At 44.0% G+C, this 23,521-nt stretch overlaps 1 protein-coding gene across 1 annotated transcript in view; it reads left to right on the plus strand.

Moving 5' to 3' along the window:
- The first annotated feature begins 6 nt into the window (after nt 1-6).
- The window catches only part of LOC107143468 (TRAF interacting protein), a 30,311-nt gene continuing 6,796 nt past the window's right edge, over nt 7-23,521 (plus strand). The window contains exons 1-10 of the mRNA XM_015487174.2: nt 7-2,927; nt 12,559-12,616; nt 13,704-13,787; nt 15,783-15,822; nt 16,413-16,540; nt 17,764-17,858; nt 18,350-18,463; nt 19,348-19,435; nt 19,888-19,977; nt 20,850-20,938. Of these exons, the coding sequence (XP_015342660.1) occupies nt 2,830-2,927; nt 12,559-12,616; nt 13,704-13,787; nt 15,783-15,822; nt 16,413-16,540; nt 17,764-17,858; nt 18,350-18,463; nt 19,348-19,435; nt 19,888-19,977; nt 20,850-20,938 (884 nt within the window). The 5' untranslated portion in view covers nt 7-2,829. The remainder of the gene's footprint in view (nt 2,928-12,558; nt 12,617-13,703; nt 13,788-15,782; nt 15,823-16,412; nt 16,541-17,763; nt 17,859-18,349; nt 18,464-19,347; nt 19,436-19,887; nt 19,978-20,849; nt 20,939-23,521) is intronic.

Below are 23,521 nucleotides of genomic sequence, written 5' to 3' on the forward strand. Positions count from 1 at the left end.
TGGGGGATGGGGGGCGGGCAGGAGGGTGGGAGAGTGAATGAGGGGCTTTTCATTGTACATAGAGTCACTGGCATGATGCCCTTGCTCCCCCAAGCTCCCCATCCTAGTGGGGCATTCCTGGGGGCCACGGGAGAGCAGTCTTGTCTCCTGTGTGTATGTGCGAGTGGTGGGCAGGCCAGAGGCAGGGCCAGCCCCAACCCCTGCATGGATACCTTGTGGCTTTTCTGTCTGTTGCTACCTTCACGAATTTTTGTTCCTTGTGGGATGCTGCTCTAGGGATCTCAGGGGGTCCCTGCTCTCTTTCTCCTTCCCTTCCTGCCTCATCATTCACCCAGGCAGGCCCTGCAGGTTCCATACTTTCCCAGGCCCTAAATTGAGTGGCCTTGCCCTGAGAGCTGGTCCTCCAGCGAGGCCCTGTCAGTGGTGTTAGGCTCCTACATATGAAGGTGTGTACCTGTGGTATGTGGGCTGCTTTAGGAGTAGACGCTGGCTAGTACAGAGTATCCAAAAATCTAGGGCAGTTTGCTTTAAATCAAGATTGGTCATGTGTTGGCTGGGGGCACTAAATGCTAGCTGTGGGGGTCCTTAGAAATATGAGCGATGATAAGAGAATGAGTAGGAGGGTAGAAGCTTCCATCTTTGTCCCTGGGAAGGCCCTCCTGAGACGCTTGTGTTATTTCTTGCCCTCTTGAGTCCTGCAGTGGGTTGCCCTGTACCCTGAACCTCTTGGGCCTCTACGGGAAAGGAGAAGCAATTAGGATGTGGCAATGAGACCTCGTAGAACATAGTACAGGACTAGCACCCAGTGCCCCAGCCTAGCTGGATCCTTACCATGGGCTAAACAGGGAGGGCTGATGTCCCCATTCTCTTTCTGTATGCTAACCCTGCACAGGCTCATCCCATAAATCTTCTCTATCCCAGGGGGGCTGCTGATTGGTGGTAATCCTTAGTATGATCTGGGGGTTTGCCCTTCAGAGGGGTGGATTTTCTGCTCTCAGTTTAACAAGAACATGGAGAAGATCCTTCTCTGTTTTTACTCTTGCTACTGTTAGAGGCCTAGGAGCCTCTGAGCCATGTTAAGTTGCTCTTGCTGGGATGAAGAAGTATAAGACTCCCTAGTACCCTGAGGGAGGTTCCTGACAGGTGCCCTTTGTCAGACACTACCACAGCCTGGACAGGCAACCATACTGGTCCTCGCCCTTGCTTGGCATTCCATGGTGGTCCTGCCGTTCTCCTTGCATGCCTGTGGGTCTGCTCTGGTACGTGAAGGTTGGTGGGCTAATTGTGTGCCTGCTGAACCTGGCAAATAAACGTCACCCTGCAAAGCCTCTGGCCACCCTCTTGCCTTTGCTTCCTCTGTCCTACCAAGGAAGAGTCCCTGGAAGGCAGTGGGGAGGGGAGAGGCTGGGAGAAGGTTCACAGGTAGTAGCTGATGCTCAGTAGATTGCTTGAGCTGAGAGTGAAGGTTACTCTCAACCAGTTGATCCACAAAGGTGGTGATTGATGGGTGTCCTCTGGACTCTAGAAATCCATGTGGGTGGTGCATTCTGAGCTAGATATGGGCCCAGGAATACTTCCTGGGCTGAAAGCTCAAGTAAGGCTGCTGTTCTGACTTCTGTTGATTAAAGGAGCCTTTGTCTTAACTTGGGTACAGAGCCAGAACCCATCCAGGGCCAACCACCACAGCAAGCAACCTTGCTCATAGCCTAAGTGGGCTTTCCTTAGTTGGGGAGAAGGTATAGGATGGGCATTGCACAAAGGTTCTATACTGCTGTGTGTTGATTCCTTCCTGTGAACACCTGTGCTTTCCACATAGGCCCAATGGGATTTTGCTCGGTGGCTTCTTCAGCTCATGGGGCTCTGCACAAAGTTTCTTCAGGAGAGAGTAACCCTGTCAAAACGGCTGAAGATCCCAAAGTAGTCTTGCTCTAGCCCAGAGTTGAACTCACCAGGGTTGCTGCTTTCTCAGGGAGAATCTCAAAGAATAACTTATTCTTTTGTGGGAATAATAAAAAGGGTTGTTAGTTCCTGGTCTTCGAAGCATTTATGCCTCCAAAATTGCAACCCTACTACATTCTCAGGCATGATGAATCCTGGGAGCTGAGAGCTAAATTAAGTTACTGGCCCTAGTATCTCCAAACCCGGGGATCATTAGCTCTTAGATAAAGCCAAGGTTACTGTGGGTCGTGCTGATTGGTTGGGCCATACATATCCATCTTTCCAAGATCACTAATAATCTTAAACTGAGAGGGTGGGGCATTCTTTTGGTCTGGGAACTATAAGCTGCCAGTGCGCGTTCTGTAAGCGGAACTATAAGAGGTCCAGCACTGCCCAGAACCCGGGGACCCATGGGGACCACGGTTCCATCCCCTTGTGGCTGCAGTCTTGACTTTCCCTGAGTGCTGAAAGAAGAGACAGCCCAGGCCTGGTCATTTCGCGCCAGCTTGGTACCACAACAGCCAGTTTTGCTTGGAAGAAGGGTTATCTCGCAGCGTCGCTGCTTTCCGCCCTAATCCAAGGCAGTGCCCTTTGTCTCAGGGGTTGGTGGAGGTTTCCAAAAATCGCTTAAGAGCCACCGCGCTCAATCCCAGGATTCTCTACGGTCGAGGGCCGCTAAACCTCATCAATGGTCCCGCCCCGCCGGGAGTTAATCCAATCAGAGCCAAACATTCAGGCTCTTTTCCCGGTTTGGTGTCGTCATTTCCGGTTTATTCCCGGAAGTCGTGCTGTGGAGCCAAATTTGAAGCGAGCCGAGACGCGGGGGCGCGGCCACGAAGTTGGACCTGTTGCAGTTTCCTTGGCTACCTGGTCCGCTTGAGTCCAGCCATCATGCCTATCCGTGCCCTGTGCACTATTTGCTCGGACTTCTTCGACCACTCCCGCGACGTGGCGGCCATCCACTGTGGACACACCTTCCACCTTCAGTGGTGAGTGACAGCGGTGTACGGGCCCACACTTGCCCTGGTACTGCTTCGGGGCCTTAGGGTGTCGGACCTTCAGGCAACCCATACTCGAAACCCAGATGGGCGGTGAGGACCTCAATAGACTGAGCTCCGCGGAAGCTTCCAGACCTGGGCTGAAGTGGGTAAGGCGGAGGTGATAACTGAGCCCCCAGGGGGCAGAATTGGTGTAGTGAAGAGAGTAGGGGCTTCCATGAACACTTGTGCAAAGAGATGTGACTTCAAAACTATTAGCCTGAGCAGAGTTGAGCTTCCACTACATTAACAAGCCCTTTTATCTCTTCAAGATAGAAACTTAACAGGCTTCTGACCACCCAAAAGGTTTTGCTGTGGATTGATTCTATCTAGAATCATCTCATGAGCCAAATACACCAGTTTATGCACCACGCCAGCGAACTCGATTTAATATGGAAAGGCAAGGAGATACTTCCCTATCAAGGGATCCTGCTGACTATATAGGACCATTTTGTTGAGTGTAATAGTAATAGTCACAGGGAACTCTTAGGACCAAAGGCCTCAGGGAGCAGGTAGCTAGGCATCACCCTGATAGCTACAGGGTGCCCCTTACTTGCAAAGCTCAGGGTTTCTGATGGCCTGAGCCCCATGCTGAGGGAACCATTGTTGTTTGATTAGAAACCAAAGATCACTTCTTAAAATATTTTATTTACTGTTATATCCTCTATTTTCTAACTTTTCACTTTAGTCTTTTCTGTGTATTCATGTTTTACATGTGAAAACAACCTTTAGTTGGACTTTAAAAATCTCCTCTTATAATCTTTGTATTTAACTGGACCATTTAGTCTACTTAAAATGTTGCAATGTGGGTGCAGTGGCAACTAGGTAGACAGACAGGAGGATCACATGTTCAAGGCTTAGTGAGGGGCTGGGGATGTGGCTCAAGTGGTAGCGTGCTCGCCTGGCATGCGTGCAGCCCGGGTTCCATCCTCAGCACCACATACAAACAAAGATGTTGTGTCCGCCGAAAACTAAAAAATAAATATTAAAAAATTCTCTCTCTCTCTCTCTCTTTCTCTCTCTCTCTCTTTCTCTCTCTCTTTAAAAAAAAAAAAAGGCTTAGTGAGACCCTGTCTCAAATTTTAAAAAATAATAAAAAATAGATGGAGATGTAACTCAGTGGTACAAACCTCTCCCCCCCACCACCACCATTGTTCATTCCCTAGTAAAAAAAAGCAAAAGACAAAAATAATGATAATTATAAAATTATAATAATGCAATTACTGAATGAAGATTAAGTATCCTATTTGGTGTTTTCTGTTTCGTTTGGCCTGTTTCTTATTTACTCCTTTCTTGTTTTAATTTGAATTGGTTACATACTTTGTATTGCTCCTTTTTTTCCCCTGAATGAGTTTGGAAGATATATACCCCATTTTCATTCTTTTAGTAATTATACTATATATAGTCTTAACATACCAAATTCAAAATTAATCAACACCTTTTTCACTTGCCAGGTAACTCAGAGTTTAGAATACTAACACTTTTTTTTTTTAAATATATTTTTTAGTTATAACTGGACACAACATCTTTATTTATTTGTTGTTATGTGGTGCGAGGATCGAACCCAGGGCCTCCCATGTGCTCTAGCACATGTGCTCCTCTAGGAGCACTCTACTGCTAAGCTACCACCTCAGCCCCCTAACACACTCTTTCTACATTATTGTTTTTTGAGTAATAAACTTTTTATTTACAATAATTTTTTATTTACAGACAAGTTGTAAAGATAGTACAGATAGTATTTATTTATTTATTTTTCTGGTACTAGGGATTGAACACAGAGGCACTTAACCACTGAGCCACATCCCTAGCCCATTTTATTTTTTTAAAAAAAAGAGAGAGAATTTTTTTAATATTTATTTTTTTTTTTAGTTTTTGGCAGACCACAACATCTTTGTTTGTATGTGGTGCTGAGGATAGAACCTGGGCCGCATGCATGCCAGGCAATCGCACTACCGTTTGAGCCACATCCCAGCCCCTAGCCCATTTTTTACATTTTATTTAGAGGCAGGGTCTCACTGAGTTGCTCAGTGCCTCACCATTGCTGAGGTTGGCTTTGAACTTGAGATCCTCCTGCCTCAGCCTCCCAAGCTGCTGAGATTATAGACATGAGCCACCTCACCCAGCAGGTTTTTTTTAAAATTATTTAGTTAATTAATTAATTTTTATGTGGTGCTGAGGATTGAACCCATGGCCTCACATATGCTAGGCAAGCACTCTACTGCTGAGCCACAACCCCAGCCCAGTTTTTTTTTTTAACTTATTTTTTATTTTTTAGTTGTAGTTGGACACAATACCTTTATTTTATTTATTTTTATGTGGTGCTGAGGATGGAACCTAGGGCCTTGCACGTGCTAGGGGGCACTCCACCACTGAGCCGCAACTTTAGCCCCAGTTTTTTTTTTTTTTTTTTTTAAATGAAGAGTCCCAGTCAAGTATTTTGTAGAATATCTGTCAACTTGAGTTTCTCTGATATTTTCTCATGATTTGACTGGGATTATAGGTTTTGGGGAAGTATGCTATAGAGGTAAGGTGCTCTTCTCATGGTATCTTATTGAGGGGTACATGCTAACAACATACTTATCTCTGATGGTATTAACCATGATCCCTTAGTTAAGGTGGTGTCTACCAGATTTCTCCATCATGAAGTTACAGGACCAGTTCATACTCAAGTAGAAAGGAATTAAGCTCTACACTATTTGGAATTCTTTGTAAGGAATTTGGTATTTTCTCTGTTTATTCAGTCATCTATGTAATGGGCTTATATGTTTTTTTGGATATATACCTGGGAGTGGATAGGCTGACACATGGGAATTCTATGTTTAGCTTTTAGCTTTTGAGGAATTGTATACTATTTTCCATAGCAACTGTATCTTTTTTATTTTTTTTCCCCTTTTTGAGATGGGGTCTAATTATGTTGTTCAGGCTGATCTTGAACATCACTTTAGTTTCTTTCATTTTGTTTATTTATTATTTCGATGTTGTTTGTTTATTTATGATTTGTTTGTTATGATTTCTGGTGTTGGGATTGAACCTAGGACAATTATGAACTCTACAATAACTGAGCTACACTATTACTTGCATCTTTTTAAATTCCCACCGAAAATACATGAGGTTTCTACAACACTTGTCATTTTTCCATCTTGTTTTTGTTTTTGTTTTCTTCAGTGTTGGAGATTGAATCCGGGGCCTTATACACCTGGAACTTGCTCTACCACTGAGCCACACACATGGCCCTCCATTTTTGGATAACAGCTATCCTAGTGGATTTAACATGACATTTTGCTTACTACCTTCCCTCCCTCCCTCTCTTTCTCCCTTCCTCCCTTTGTTCGGGTTCGTTGGTTCCTTCCTTCTTCCCTCCCCTCCTTCCTCCCTCCCCTCCTTCCATCCCACAGGGGCACTTAACCACTAAGCTACATCCCAGGCCCCTTTTTTTTCCCTTTTGAAACAGGGACTCATTAAGTTGCTTAAGGCCTTGCTGAATTGCTGAGGCTGGCTTTGAACATGCAATCCTCCTTCCTCAGCCTCCTGAGTCACTGGGATTATAGGCATGCGCCATGGAATCCTGCTATCCCCTGGCCTTTCTATTGTGCGTGTGTGTGTGTGTTTGTTTGGTATTGGGAATTGAACTCAGGAGCATTCAACACTGAGCCACATCCCCAGCCCTATTTTGTATTTTATTTAGAGACAGGGTCTCACTGAGTTTCTTAGCAACTTGCTAAATTGCTGAGGCTGACTTTGAACTTGTGATATTCCTGCCTCAGCCTTCCAAGACACTGGGATTACAGGCATGCACCACTGCGCCCGGCTCTGTTTTATTTCTAGATGTGTCTTACTAAATTGCTTAGGGCCTCCCTGAATTGCTAAGGCTGGCCTTGAATTTGAGAGCCTCCTACCTCATTTTCCTGAGTTGCTGGGATTACAGGCACACACCTCCATGCCTTTTTTAAATTTAATTTTGGCAAAATATGCACAAATGCATGTCATAAAAACTACCATTTTTCATTTATTTATTTTTGTCCTTTTATAGATTGAACTTGGGAGCACTCTACCTCTGAGCTACATCTGTAGGACTCAGTCTCCCAAGTAGCTGGGATTACAGGCCTGTACCACTGTGCCTGGCTCCTTTGAATAATTTTTTTTTTTTGGTATTGGAGATTGAACCCAGTGGTATTTAACTACTAAGCCACATCCCCATCCCTTTTTATTAGGTATTTTGAGACAGGATCTCCCTAACATGCTTAAGATTTTGCTAAGTTGTTGAAGCTTGCTTTGAAATCGTGATCCTCCTGTCTCAGCCTCCCAAGCCGCTGGGAGTACAGGCGTGTGCCACCATGCCCAACTTCAATAATTTAAAAAAGTATATTTTTAGTTATAGATGGATGTGAAACCTTTTATCTATCTATCTATGTATCCATTTATTTATTTAGTTAGTTAGTTTTAGGTGGCCATAATATCTTTATTTTATTTTTATGTGGTGCTGAGGATTGAACCCAATGCCTCTCGTGTGCTAGGTGAGCACTCTACCACTTGAGCCACAACCCCAGCCCTTTTATTTTTTTATGTGGTACTGAGGGATCAAACCCAGTGCCCCATGCATGCTAGGCAAGTGCTCTACCACTGAGCTACAACCTCAGCTCTCAGTAGTTTTTTTTATATATATATATATATATATATATATATATATTTTTAGTTGTAGTTGGACACAATACCTTTATTTTATTTATGTGGTGCTGAGGATCGAACCCAGGGCCCCACACATGCAAGATGAGCACTCTACCACTGAGCCCCAGCCCCTCAATAGTTTTTAAGTGTACAATTCTTTGGCATTAAGCACATTCACACCGTTGTGCAACCATCACCACTATTTTTTTTCATGGATTCTATGGAGAATACTTTTATTATACAGGTTCATATGCATACAATTATTTGGGAAACATTTATAGGCATGAAGCTCAATTCCAAATCTCCATTTTACCTACACAAACTATTCATCTTAGTGGCCCCACAGGATTGAGATGCAAAAAGTTATTGCTTTCTGAACAGAGAGCTCCAATTAAATAGCATCTTCCAAACCAAGAACAAAGCCCTGTATTCTCTTAATTCTTCATACCCTGCATACAGATGAATAAAATCTTTTCAACAACTATTTTTAAAATTCTTTTTAAAATTTGTTCTAATTAAGTTATATATGACAAAAGACTGCATTTTGACATACATAAATGCAGTATAACTTCTTATTCTTCTGGTTGTACATGATGTAGAGCTACACTGATCGTGTAATCACATATGCACATAGGGTAATAATTTCCTATTCATTCTACTATTCTTCCTACCTCCACACCCCTTCCCCTCCTTACACTCCCCTCTGTCTAATTCAGAGTACTTCCATTTTTCCCTAGCCCCACACATTGTGAATTAGTGTCTGTATATCAGAGAAAACATTCAGCTTTTGGTTCTTTGGGATTGGCTTATTTCGCTTAGCATAATATTCTCCAGCTTCATCCACTTACTAGCAAATGCTGAAATTTTATTTTTCTTTAAGGCTGAGTAATATTCCATTGTGTATATATACCACATTTCCCTTATTCATTCATCTGATGAAGGACACCTAGGTTGGTTCCATAGTTATTGTGAATTGAGCTGCTATAAACATTAATGTGGCTGAGTCACTGTAGAATGCTGATTTAAGTCCTTTGGATATAAACTAAGGAATGGGATAACTGGGTCAAATAGTGGTTTCATTCCAAGTTTTCTGAGGCATCTCCATACTGCTTTCCATAATGGTTGCACCAATTTGCAGCCCCACCAGCAATATATGAGTATACTTTTTCCCCACATCCTCATCAACATTTACTGTTGCTTGTATTCTTTTTTTTTTTTTTTTTTCAGTTTTGGGAATTGAACTCAGGGGCATTCAATCACTGAGCCACATCCCCAGCACTCTGTTGTGTTCTATTTAGAGACAGGGTCTCACTTAGTTCCACTAAGTGCCAACTCACTTAGTGAGTTGCTTAGTGCCTCACTAAGTTGCTGAGGCTGGCTTTGAACTTATGATCTTCCTGTCTCAGCCTCCTGAGCCGCTGGGAATACAGGCTTACACCACTGCACCTGGCGCTTGATTTCTTGATAATTGCCATTCTGATGGAAGTGAGTTGAAATCTCAGTGTAGTTTTGATTTGCATTTCTCTAATTGCTAGAGATGTTGAACATTTTGTCATGTATTTGTTGATTAACTATATTTCTTCTGTGAAGTGTCAATTTCTTAGCCCAATTATTGATTGAGTTATTTGGGTTTTTTTGGTGTTAAGTTTTTTGAGTTCTTTATATATCCTGGAGATTGATGCTTTCTCTGAGGTGCATGTGGTAAAGATTTTTTTTCCCATTCTCTAGGTTCTCTCTTCACGTTATTGAGTTTTTCCTTTGCTGTGAAAAAGCCTTTTAGTTTGATTCCATCCCATTTATTGATTCTTAATTTAGGAGTCTTGTTAAGGAATTTGATTCCTAAGCCAACATGCTGAAGATTTGGCCTACTTTTTATTCTGTTAAGTGCAGGGTCTCTGTTCTAGTATCTAAGTCCTTTATCCACTTTGAGTTGTTTTGTGGCATAAAATATTGTCTAGTTTAGGAGCTAGGGATATAGCTCAGTTGGTAGAGTGCTTGCCTAACATGCATAAGGCTCTGGGTTCAAACCCCAGCACCACCACCACCAAAAAAAAAAGAAATTGTCTATTTTAGAGAAGGATCTGTGTGCTGCTGAGAAGAAAGTATATTCGCTCCTTGATGACCAGTATTTTAAAAAAGCCTTTGGTTGGGTGTAGTGTTGCAATGCCTATATCCCAGTGGCTTGGAAGTTTGAGGCAGGATTTGCAAGTTCAAAGCTAGCCTCAGCAATGGCGAAGCACTAAGCAACTCAGTAAGACACTGTCTCTAAAATAAAAATACAAAATAGCACTGGGGATATTAGCTCAGTGGTTGAATGCCCCTGAGTTCAATTCCCAGTACCCCCCCCCCAAAAAAAAATAATAAAAAAGCTTTCGTTTTCCCAAATTGAAATTCTATACTCCCTAAACAGTAATTCCCAGTTGTTCCCTGTCCCAAAGCTCTGGTAATCACCTTTCTACTTTCTATCTCTATAACTTTGACTTCTCTAAGTACTTCATTTAAGTGCAATCATAGTATATTTACCTTTTTGTAACAGGCTTACTTCTCTTAGCATAATGTCTTCATGGTTCATCCATGTTAATTGTAGCATATGTCAGGATTTATTTTTCTGTTTTCTTTCTTTTTTTTTTTTTTTGGTGGTGCTGTGGGTTAAACCCAGGGCTTCTCACATGCTATAACAATTTATTATAAACTCAGTTGCTTAAAACAACACAAATTTATTGCATTGTAGTTCTAGAGGTCAGAAGTCTTACATTAGGTCTTATTAGGTTAAACTCTAAGCATGAGTAGGGGTACCTTTCTCAGTTCATGGCTGTTTTGCCATCTTCAAAGTCAATAGCATTATACCATCAAACCTTTCTAAATGACTCGACATTCCTGTCTTACTTATAAGGGTCCTTGTGATAATTACCCCACCTCAGTGCTGGGGATACAGTTCGGTGATAAAGCACTTACCTAGCATGTGTGAGGTCCTGGGTTCAATCTCTAGCACCACAAAAACAAAACAAACAAAACCCTTCCCATCCCGTGAAGCACACCTGTAATCCCAGAGGCTGAGCCAGCCTTAGCAACTTGGTGAGGCCCTAATCAACTCAGTGAGACCCTGTCTCTAAATAAAATATAAAAAGAGGGCTGGGGAAGTGGCTCAATGGCTAAGCACCCCTGGGTTCAAAACCTTCCCATCTCAAGATCCTTAACTCAATCACATCTGCAAATTTCCTCTTGCTACAATAAGCTAACATATTCACAGGTTTTAGGGGTTAGGATGTGAACTTTTTTGGTGGAGGTAGTGTTCGTACCACTTTCTTTCCAGAACTTCCATTTACACATTTACTAGAGCTTCTCTGAGTATCTTCTATGTCTCTTATCATCTCTACATTTTTTTGTCTTTTTAATTCTTGAGGTTTCCTCTGATTTATCTTTCATTGTACTAATTCTTGAGCTTTGTTAAACTGCCATTAAACCCACTCATTGACTTAAGTTTTGGCTGGTTTTCAGTTTTAGGATTTCCATTTGGTTCTTTTTGTTGTTCTTATTGAGATGGAGTCTTACTATGTTGCCCAGGCTAGTCTCAAACTTGTGAGCTCAAGCAATCTACCTGCCTGTAGCTAGGACTGCATGCATGTGCTGCTATATCTGGCTTTGTTTGGTTCTTTTAAAATTGTGCTATGTTGGTGCTGGGGTTGTGGCTTAGTGGTAGAGCACTCACCTAGCATGTTGTGAGGCACTGGGTTCGATTCCCACCACCACATAAAAATAAACAAAATAAAATTTTTCTATGTTGCTGTTTAGCTTCTGATTCTGTACTGATATTTATTTTTTTAAACATAATATGTTTGGTGTGTGTCTGACAATTCTAATACATGTCTGTGGACATATGCTTTTTTCCTGCGTGCCTGTTTACTTTTTACAACATTTTTTCTATTGAGGTATAATGTAGTTATAGACAAATGTACATATAATCAGTGTATGGCCTGCAGTATTTTCACAAACAACATATTTACATAGCTAGAATTCAGATCCAGAAACAAGCTTGGGATGTAGCTCAGTGGTGGAACATTTGCTTAGTATATATGTGCAAGGCACTGGATTTGTATTTGATCATCCCCAGAACTGAAAACAAAATTTAAAAAAAAGAAGAAAGGAAGAAAGGGAAGCATAGTATTATCAGATCTAGAAATGTCTTTATATACTCTTTAACTACTCCTACCAACCTAACCCTCCTTAAGTCCCCCATATAAAGGAAACCACTGTCTTCAGAACATAGATGAATTTTGCCTATATTTTTCCTTTATGTAAATGGAATTTTACAAAATGTATTTTTTTGTGTGTATCTGATTTATTTGCCTATGTGTTATATTTTTCTGATTTATCCGTAATGATTTTTAGTTGTTTCATTCATTCTCCTTGCGTATTATGTTCTACTGTACCTGATTGGCTTAGATTATATGTTGTACATGTTATTCAAAAGTGGATACCTAGGATGATGGTATTATCTTCCGGAGAAGACTTTGTAAATTTAAGATTTGTGTTTTGATGGACCACACAGATAGATAGAAAGCTAACCTCTATTTACTTGTACCATCTAAGTATAGCCTTTGGGGTCCTAGCTTAAAGTAAGGGTATTATCAGAGTCCCTATCTATGATAGATTCTGGGCTTTGATTGTCACTCTATCCCAGTCAAGGCCCAGAAGGTTGGCAGAACAGCTTCAGGCTAATACTACAGGGCCAGAAATGGCCAGTTGGTCTGAGTGCCAAGTGCCAAGTACCAGTTAGGCCTGTGGGAAGTGCTGTGAGCAACTATTGTCATGTCCTCCTGTGTGGGCAGGCATTGGGGTGATTTGATCTGGTGGCTGCCTGACCCTTATCCCCTGCCATACCAGGGCTCACCGATCTGTTGTTCTACTTTCATTCCAGCCTAATTCAGTGGTTTGAGACAGCACCAAGTCGGACTTGCCCACAATGCCGAATCCAGGTGAGAATATGGGGATGGGCCCACCTCAACTGGACCTAGTCTTCTTGCCAGGAAGCAAAAATGTAGAAAGGTCTCTAAAACCAAATAGTAATTAGGACCCTTTTTCACCCTCCTGGTTTGGGCAAGTTCAGTCTCATGTATGCCCTTGCATTGCTCTGGGATCTATTTTACATCCACAGGGAGTTGACTTGTCACTTGGCCCGGTCCTTTTTTTTTTAATATTTCCTGGACACTATTTTTTTTTTTTCTGAGCCAGTCTTCACCCAGATATATTTGGCTCTTTTTCTGTCTTTTTTTTTTTTTTTAATATTTATTTTTTAGTTTTTTTTCGGCGGACACAACATCTTTGTTTTGTATGTGGTGCTGAGGATCAACCCGGGCCGCACGCATGCCAGGCGAGCCTGCTACCACTTGAGCCACATCCCTTGCCCTCTTTTTCTGTCTTTAGAAAATGCTCCAGCACCTAGAGTTGAATGCCTTTTGAGCACTCATTGTGTGTGTTGGGAGTCTCCCTGAGAACTCCCCGGGCCTTTCAGATAAGGAGCCCCTAATGCAACATGTCGTTGGCAAGTTGCCAGTGGGCGGATAACAAGTTGTTTTGAGAATTTTCTAATTGGTCCTCCCGTCTTCTGTGATCGTGGACAGTTCGTGCCCCCCATGAATCTTATGCAGGGCGGATGTGCGTGCACCATAGGTGATGACCTGACCTTTACTATGATTGACTCCGGGAGCTTCCTGGTTTAAGATAACTGACTCTCACTTTCTATATAAGCTAGCACCAGCTTGCAATAAGGTGCTTCATCTTTGTCACTGCTATCTGTGTGTGTGCGTTTTAATCTCCGACGACGAACCTTGGCCTTTCAGTGTGTTTCTGTAGTGATATGACTTCAACATCCAAACAAGTCCTATCTTGGGGTACCTGCAGGAATGAAGGGGTCTTCTAAATTAAAAACATTTACTTTGAAAAGTTAGGTCTGGAAACAGACCTGGTATACATATTAGGCAGGCAGTTGGATTCATGTACAAACTTTTCTCCTTGCCCATGACCTAGCAAGACAGTCATACTCTATCTTGTTTTCCCATCCAGGTTGGCAAAAGAACCATTATCAATAAGCTCTTCTTTGACCTTGCCCAGGAGGAGGAGAGTGTCTTGGATGCAGAATTCTTAAAGGTATCCAGAATGTGTCTCATTCCACTGAACTCCAATTTCTGTGGGAGTTCACTTTCTACTCCTACACAGGGAAGGTTCCTAGAGTATAGAGATAGGGTTATGGAGGAAAGACTGGTAGAGATTTCTAGGCAGGGGCAAGTAGAGCGGAGGATAAATGATGATGAGACACAGTCATCAGAGAAGTATACTGTAAAGGGTAATGGGGCCACTTGATTGGAAGACCTCCTCTTTGGATTTCAGTGCAATTCTGACCAAAGGATAGAGTGACTCTCTCAAGGTTCTCTTAACCTTATGAAGGGCCTGTAGCCTTCCTGCCTTCCACTTTGCTACTGGTTAGTTAGTGACAGATTAGGAAATTCTTTGACTTCCCAGTCAGGAAAGATGTATGGGTCCACTGTTTCCTACTTTGCATGTGCCTCAAAATTGCCTAGGGAACTGGGTATAGAGTCAGATGCCTGGGTCTTCCCTGGACCAGTAATAGAGGGCAAAGCCCCTGGAATCAAGATTTTCACCCCAACTAGAAACACATACTACAGCGGGGGCTAAGCAGGTTCCTTCTAATACTTATACCGTTTCTGCCCAAAATCTAAAATTTAGCTTTCTTAGGGTATCAGGAGGCTGGATTGGCAGAAAACTCCTGAGGAAGTCAGATTGAGCTTCACATTTGATTGCTGGACCCTGAGGGTTAATTTGCTGGATATTTGTCAGATCAGAGTTCATTTGACGATGGGCCCCAGAAGTTATGATGTCCTCGGAACTCACTGTGCTGGGAGTATAGAGCTTTTATGTTTTGAACCAGTGTATTCAACTGCTCCCAGTTTTAAGTGGTGTCCTCTGTGATAAAGACAACAAAAGCAGCTTTATTTCTTTCCATATTTCAAAGCCAGTTCTATGAAACAGGGAAGCAACACCTTAAGTAGTTTGGAAAGGGGTTGGAAAACTTCCTGGGTAGTGGTGCAGCAGCCTTGGGTTGGTGTCCCTTCTCAGGAAGACCCTTCATGTTCTCCCCTACCCCCTATTTCTATTCCCACCTCTTCAACTTACACTGACCAACCCAGCAACCAGAAGCTTCTGGCCCTAGAGTCCTGCCTAGAGAGTTCCATCACAGGGGGCTTATCCACTCACTATTGTAGACCTTTGTATTGGTCACATCTAAAATTCTGAGTTTTGTGTTGAACCTAGAAGTGTTATCTAAAGGAAGGTTTGCCTGGGATTCCATCTAACTACAACCATGGACCCTTGACCAAGCATTTAAGTCCTGTAAAACCTTGATTTTCCTGATTATGGTTCCTCCATAACCAGGATTGCCCATAAGGGTGTTGAATTCTCTGGACTTCCAAATAAGAGCTGCATGCACTTCTGCCCAGCCTCTCTGTACTGCTACTGTGGCTCTGGAACATATGCAAGCCATTGAGGAGTTCACTTGACCCTCTCAATCTAGCAATGCAAAGCTGTCCTGCCTTACTGATTCCTCTTAGGTTCTACACCTGAAATGTTTGTATTACACAAAGTCACCTTAGAGCTTTCAAGGAGGTAGCCTGTGAAGCAGGCAGGACACAGGGTGGAGAGAACTAGCGGTGGCCCAAGGTCTTTGGCCATCCCTGTTCTGGGTCCCTGGTGAGTGCAACTGATACTCAGAGAGTGTGAGGCTAGTACAGGGTCAGGGAATTGATGGAAATTTGTGCTGTTGAGACTGATCTGTGGACCTAGCTTCACTTCCTTTGCATCTATTCTAACTCTTTCTCTGTTCTGAGGCCCTGCTTCTGGGGTTAGTTTTCTCCATCTTAGCTATGGTTTAAAAGGCACACAGAGATTAAGCAATGCTTATCTCTCCATTGTTAGCTTAGCTTGGGCCTTGAGGTATACCAGGGTCCATGCTTTCCGGGACCTACAGTCCTCGTTGTCTGATCCTGAGGCTCCCACAGCCATATGGGAGGCCACCTGGACACCAGCTGTGATGCATTCCTGTTGTTTATTGTGGGTGTTATTTTTCAGAATGAACTGGACAATATCAGAGCCCAGCTTTCCCAGAAAGGTGAGTTTTCAAGAGACAGACGCCCTGGAAAGCTCCTGATTTGGATACTGGAGGGAGGGGCTCTAGAAGGAAGGCCTCAAACCTTCTGGCAGAACCAGAGGCTCTCTCTGCTTTATATGGTCAAGAGTATTGCCGGCTCTTGTGACTGGCAGAAAAGGAGGTGAATGAAGCTATCTGCCTAGACCAGGTGAGCCTCTTCTCTTCGTCTAAGAATTCTAGCCCAGGACCCAGGCTGGGGAATGGGAGGCTACCTGATGGGGCAGAATATCTCTAAGAGAAGGCTCAGATGCTGTATTTGTCAGTAACCTACTTGAGTTCTGGAATAATAAATTAACCATACCCAAGGGATGGGAAAACAGTGAAATCTTCCCAGTAGTTGTAGCAAAAAGAAGGCATATTTCCTAGACAAAGGCTCTGGGGCTCAGTTTGCCTGATTTGGTGCATGCCAGAGAGAGACAAAGGCAACCAATTTTTTTGGCTTGAGCCTTGTTCTTACCTGACTCAGGGATGAGGTACAGGAGCTTAAGGGCCCAGGTTCTCATTCTGATGAATGGATGGGACTCTCCCTCTACCCTCCACTTCTATTCCAGAAAAAGAGAAGCGGGACAGCCAGGTTATTATCGACACTCTGCGAGACACTCTGGAAGAGCGCAACACCACTGTGGAATCTCTGCAAAAGGCCTTAGGCAAGGCTGAGATGCTATGCTCTACACTCAAAGTAGGTCCCCAGGTTCTGTGGGCAGAGTTGGTGGGAAGGTAGACCTCTAGTCAGGCTTATTATCCTGGGCTTATATTCTGGTTCTGCCTCAGTCATTACTTGGTTTGCGCAATTCATAAAATATAGGCAAATCACTTCTTCCCAGGCCTTCCTATACTGTACCCATCCAGGCCGTAAGAAAAAAGTCATATGAGTGTGCTTATGGATTTTGTACTAGGTAATTTGAAGAAGTGAAGCCTTCCAAATACTTCACAGAAGGGGCTCAAGTAAGACCTCAGTGAGGCTAGGCTGTGTCTCCATAAGTGGCTCACACTCCACTGGTGAGCCAGCCTGAAGAACCTTCCATTAGCACTCCAGTCCTTGATGGGGCTGCTCTTTGGAGCCAGATCAAACAGCATCCCAGGGAGGAGCAGGGGCCTTTGAAGTCAGCTGTGCTGAGCTGACCAGGCAGATCAAAGCCTATAGAGCAAGCAGCCTAGGCCCAGATGAATTTTGTATCAGCCTAGGTTGGTGAGCCTCTTGCTCTCCAAGGGACATGAGGCGATTGATCTGAACCCACAATTGATATTCTGGCCTTGTAGGCAGGAGCAGTCTTTGTTGGATGGCATTTGAAAGGGAAAGGGAGCCATCTGTGTGAACAGACAAGGCCCCAGGATATTGGTTTCTCTATTCCTGCTTGGGGGATGGCTAGATCACATGGCCCGGCCAGTAGGAGGGAACAAACTAGCACCTAGCTGCAGAGCTGAAGTTTGTCATAGCACTCCCAGGTCAGAGATAGAATGGTCTCATGCTGAGGGCAGTCTAGCCAGCTGCTGCTGACTCAGCTGTCCTATTATGCTCTAGTCCATGGGTTTGGATGTTGCTGGTGAGGCCTGAGTTTGTGCTCAAAATTTCTTTTAGCTATCTGTACAATATGCACTAGGAGACCTAGACCACAGGATTTTGTCTGCCCACAGTTATCCTATATATGCTGACATTGGATTATGACTGTAATAAGACAAACCTCAGGAGGAACCAGGCAGGGAGGTGAAGAAACAGCGGGCCTAGGGCCTCTTAGCAGAAAAAGCACAGACCAGAGTGGGACACACTTAACCTCTGGGATTTTGGGGGCATATAGTTATCAGCATTTTCAAAAGATAAGATCAGATAGTTTTGGGGCAGAGTTCTCCAGTGACTTTAGCCATGGCTCCCAAGCACCATGTTTGGGTTTGATTGCTCTTCAGAAGCAGATGAAGTTCTTGGAGCAGCAACAAGATGAGACTAAACAAGCACGGGAGGAAGCCCGCCGACTCAGGAGCAAGATGAAGACCATGGAGCAGTGAGTTTAGAGCTGGCGCCTGTATGTGTCCTTATACCCAGGGCCTCCAGATGGTATAGCTCTTAGGACTGTAGCAGGGAGTAAGTTGGGTCACCTCTATGGCTCAAATCCCCACAGGACATGGAGGGCTCAGGTCAGCTACATATGGACACAAATCTTTCTTGGCCTCTGTGGACTCTTCTGATTTCCATAGGAGCACTTGTCATACTCCTTCCTGTCCTGTGCCTATGGCCAGATGACCTTCCAGATTTTTCCCTTTAGTAACCTCTCTATAGGAAATCCCTGACCTTGAGGGCTTCTGTCAGCACCTCTTGCTCTGCAGCATCCCTAGAGCTGTGCTCAGCTCTGCTATATAGCCTTTCCTTGGGCACACCCACTTGCTAAAGCATCCTAGCAGCCCAGGCTATTGCCATAGCAACAGCAGCCTAGGAAGGCAGACTAAGCATCAGCCTTCCAGATTTCAAATGCTGTGGGCTGTGTGTGTTTTTCAGGATTGAGATCCTACTCCAGAGTCAGCGGCCTGAGGTGGAGGAAATGATTCGAGACATGGGTGTGGGACAATCAGCGGTGGAGCAACTGGCTGTGTATTGTGTGTCTCTCAAGAAGTGCGTACTTTGGCCCCTTTCAGTGAGCTCAGGAGCTAGGCCATGGGTCCCCAGCCATGCCTCTGCTGCCTATCTCTTGTAAAGCAGATGGAGTTAAGTGGCAAGCTCCGGGGCCATCCTGCCTTGGTTTGAACCTTGACTCTACCTGTCACCAGCTGAGTAGCCTGGAGCCAGTTTCTTGGCTTCTTGAACCCTCACCTTTCTACATGAAGATAGTGATAACATGCCTCATGGAATCATTGAGAAGAGTATGAATTTTAAGTGATGTTTGTTTGTTTTTTGATACTGAGGATTGAACCCAGGGGGACTTAACCCAGGCAGTTTTTGAACTCTCGATTCTCCTCCCTCAGCCTCCCAAACTGCTAAGATTACAGGTGTGTGCCACCATGCCTGGCTTTAGTGTTGTTTTTAAGGAGTTGACATTAGCTCTCTGAGCTGTAAGCCCTCTGGTGATATCTGGAGTCTGTTTCCCATCAGTACTATTACTGACCCTGCGTGTCTTGGATCAGAAACTTTGCCCCTGTTCTTCACGATGGTGGTATGAGGTTGGTGGGAGGGAGGGAGCTTGGCTAACAGGCACAAAAACAAAATGCCCTTCTGTAGGGACCAAGTGGTATAGAGGGCCCCCTAGTGAGGCCAGAGCTCCCTGCAACCCTCTCAAGTTACAAATACCTTCAGGCCAGACAGGGAACAGTGTCACCAGACTCCTTGCATTTTGTGCAGGACCCTCCACAGGGCCACCTGGCCCCTGCTGGACTCAGGTGTCAGAGGAAGAATGAGAATGAACTGAGGGGTTGGGCAAGGACTTGTGTTAGGTTGGTGCTGTGACTCTTTTAAGTAGCAGAGTGTTCATTCTGGTATCTCTTTCCATCATCACTTCACAGAGAGTATGAGAATCTAAAAGAGGCTCGGAAGGCCTCAGGGGAGTTGGCTGACAAGCTGAGGAAGGACTTGGTCTCCTCCAAAAGCAAGGTAACTGAGCAGAGTGCAAGGAACTCTTTTTTTGCTTGTTCATGCTTGCTCAAGACTCCTGAGCCAGGCTATCTGGCCTGACAGTATGACTGACTCCATGAGGCTGGTGAATGGCTTCAAGAGACTGGGCACTGACTTTCTGTGGCTTTGTGTACAAACCCCAAATGTGATAGCTTCAGAGACCTGTTTTTTTACACTCAGACCTAGAGTGGAAGGGCTCCTGGGACTGCTGCTTTCACTTCTGGCATAGTGCATCCGTAGGATGCACTGTGTAGAGAGCAGCCTTTGCTGCTAGGCAACTCCACACATGCATCACCAGACAGACGTCTGGGGTCTCCTCCCATATCTCCAGTTTCTTCTGGACCCTAAGCGACCCTAACTATGACAGGTGGGGGGCAAGGCATATCGCCTCCACTTGGCTTGTCCTTTACTCTCCCTGTACCTTCTTGTAGTTGCAGACAGTCTACTCTGAATTGGATCAGGCCAAGTTGGAGCTGAGAGCAGCCCAAAAGGACTTACAGAATGCTGAAAAGGAAATCACGGTGGGACATTCCTGGCCTATTGAGAATGAGGGATGGTTTATGTGTCCTTCAAGAGCAAGGTTGGGAGGGGAGAGAAGCGTGAGAAGGAGATATGGGAGTAGGAAAGATAGTAGAATGAATCAGATATTATTACCCTATGTGCATACATAATTACACAACTCATAAAATTGTATATCATGTACAACCAGAAGAATGAGAAGTTATACTCCATTTATGTGTGATGTGTCAAAATGCATTCTACTGGGCTAGGGCTGTAGCTCAATGGCAGAGTGGTTGCTCAGCATGTGTGAGGCACTGGGTTCAATCCTTAGCACAACATAAAAATAAATAAAATAAAGGCATTCTGTCCATCTACAACTGCAAAAAAATATTAAGGGGCTGGGGTTGTGGCTCAACGGTAGAGCACTTGCCTCGCACATGTGAGGCACTGGGTTCTATCCTCATCACCACATAAGATAAAATAAATATATGTTTTTTTTTTAAAAAATTAAATGTATAACTAATTAGAACAAATTAAAAAAAAAAAAAAAAAAAACAAGGCTAGACTTTTTTCTTCCCAAGAACCTGTACACCAGTCAGTAGTGATGGTTCTTAGCTCCCTGCATCCTCCTGGGTCAGGCAGTGGGTCAGGGTATACACCTTGGTGGTCTATACCCTGGGCCTCTTGGGCAGAGGTCAGATGGCACAATGGGTCTTTCCTCATAATCCTTCTTCTCTGAGACTGTTAATTACCAGAAGAGAGACTTTACCAGAGAGGGTTTCTGAAGCCTGGTGTTTTGAGTTTCAGGCCTTTCCCTATTCCCAGTGCCCTTTATGCATGCTGCTTGTTCTTTGCCTTATCTCCTTTCACATTCTTCTCTTTCTTTCCCAAGAGCCTGAAAAAGAAGCTAATGATGTTGCAGGAAACCTTGAACCTGCCACCAGTGGCCAGTGAGACTGTCAACCGCCTGGTTTTAGAGAGGTTTGTTGACCCCCTGGGGTGGTGCAGAGATCACAAGCTAAGAGAATGCCCTGAGAAGGGTCTTCACTCCTCATGGCTTTGATAGGATGTGTGGATCTGCAGTTTGAGACAAATTTTGTGCTCTAAAAGGAAAGGCCAGGAAATGCCAGAGAGAACCTAGTCAGAGAATGAGCAGGAGCACTGACTGTCTTGAGGCACCCTGTTTATGGACTGGTTCTCTACATGTGTCTGTCTGCCCCAAATTCTGAAGCAAACTTGAAACCACTCTGAAATAATCTCCCTCTGGTTCCAGGAACGTGTGCTTTAAAGCTGCCAGCAGAGGGAGCAAAGAGACAGAGGGATTGGCATCCCTGCCAGTAGAGGGCATTCATTGTTTCCCCTGAGTGTTTCACAGAAATAGGAGAGCATTTTCAGGTCTATTTCCTGCCTATAAGAGGACTCTATCCAGGGAGCCAGACGGAAGACTTCTGTCAGTGACCCAATGTTTTATTTGAGCCACTTTTCACTGTTCTTTAGTGAAATACTCCCTCTGCCAATCAGTTGATAGTACCTGCCTGTCTACTAGCCTGTATGGTGCTTTCTGACCCCTTGCTTTGCCCTATTCTCCATGTGAAGCTTATGACCCATCTTGTTGCTCCTCCTGTCTGTGTAGCATGTGCCCCAAAGAATTTTCCCTGAAATAATCCTGGACATAATTCCCCTTGCTTCATGCCCAAACCCTGCCCAGATGTGCCTTGGGACACTCATGAATCTTAGTGGGTCTTTATGCTGCAGTGGGTCTTTAGGCTTTAGCCAAATCAAGCAATAGTAGGACATGTTTCCCTCCTGCCTCTGTGCTTTTGCTTCATTCAACTAATGAGTTAGCTGCCCTGAACAGACTGCCTTAGTTTCCTTAGCTTACTCTCCTATGCCAGGTAGCACTTCTTTACATGCTGTGCCAGGTGCCATGGACCACAGAGATGCTCTAGAGTCATACTCAATGTGTACTACATATCTCTGAGTAGACCAAGATCCACTTTTTTAAAAAAACATTTTTTTTTATTTTTTGAAAGTAGTTGGAAACAATACCTTTATTTTATTTATTTATTTTTATGTGGTGCTGAGGATTGAACCCAGGGCTTCACATGTGCTAGACGAGCACTCTACCACCGAGCCACAATCCCAGCCCTCAAGATCCACTTCTTCTTTTTTTTTTTTAAGTATGGTCCCAGCTGGTACCCTTATTTTTTTTTTTTTAATATTTTTATGTGGTGTTGAGGATCGAACCCAGTGCTCAGCGCATGCCAGAAGAGTGGTCTACCGCTTGATCCACATCCCCAGCCCCCAAGATCCACTTCTTAATCTGTGTCCCTCATCACCAATTTTCTTACATTCATACCCCATCCCATAGTACATGCTTCTACATAGGAGAGTGAATGCACAGCCAGTTTTCTCTGTTCTTGTACTTCAAATCTTCAGTCTTATTCTCCCTTTCTTATCTCAGTCTATCTAGAGCCAAAGTTGCTTACCTACCTGCCACTCTCCATTTGGATTAGACCCAAAAAGGGTTGTTGGGAGTATGATAGGCACATGAACTGCCATGAGGTCCAGCATGGATTTGGTTTTGACAAACTGGGCTATTTCTGGTCTTTTCTTCCTATCTTATCCTCAGTCATTGACCATGTCTCCTTAGATGCCCCAGAGAACACAAGGGTCCCATCAGGAGCTTAGCAGGTTTAGTATACACCCTCAACTAATAGTCTCAGAAACCATGTAATATGGATAAACCTTTGGAACCAAAGCCACCCCAAGGCAGTGGGTATAAAACCCTCCCCTAGTATATCACTAACAGCTGGCAAGTTCCTCTCTAGCTTCAATTCTATAGGCCTCAAGGTGTTTCCATGCACTTGCCTTTTGTGTCTGGCATTCATAACAAGAGAAAAGTGCACTGTCTGCCTCTAGATACCTAGGGACTTTGTATACCTGCTTTTTTAAGTATAGCACCCCAAGCTGCTATGAGGCCTGGACTCCTGTAACAGATCCTTACTGAGTGCCTTCTAAAACCTTCTCTGTCTTCTTGGAGCTTGTGTTCCTATGGAATAGATGAGCTGGGAGTTTTGATGGTTTAAGTCCAGAAGCTGCCAGCTCCACACTACATAGGCAGAATCTAGTCTGGAGCTCCCAAATGGAGATGAATCTCCCTTACTCTGAGTAAGCTTCATAGAGAGTTCAGTTCTTTTCTCCCTTGCCTTTCTTTCTTTTTCTTTTTTTTTTTTTTTTTTAACTTTTATGTGGTGCCGGGGATTGAACTCAGTGCCTCACGCATGCTAGGCAAGTGCTCTACCACTGATCCATAACCCTGGCCTCTCCCTTGCCTTTCAAATCCACAGGACACTCCATTTGCCAGGCCTAAATCTGTACAAAGCTGGGCTGGGCTTTCCATCAGGCTGCATGCAGAATGACTTAATTTTCTATTTTCTCCAGTATTTTTCTAGGCATAAAAATTAGGGAATGGGCTAGGAATATAGCTTAGTTGGTAGTGCTTGCCTTGCATGCACGCCTTGTATCCAGCACCACAAAAAAAAAAAAAAAAAAAAAAAAAAA

Source organism: Marmota marmota, unplaced genomic scaffold (genome assembly GCF_001458135.2).
Source record: "Marmota marmota marmota unplaced genomic scaffold, marMar, whole genome shotgun sequence".
Classification (NCBI taxonomy): Eukaryota; Metazoa; Chordata; class Mammalia; order Rodentia; family Sciuridae; genus Marmota; species Marmota marmota.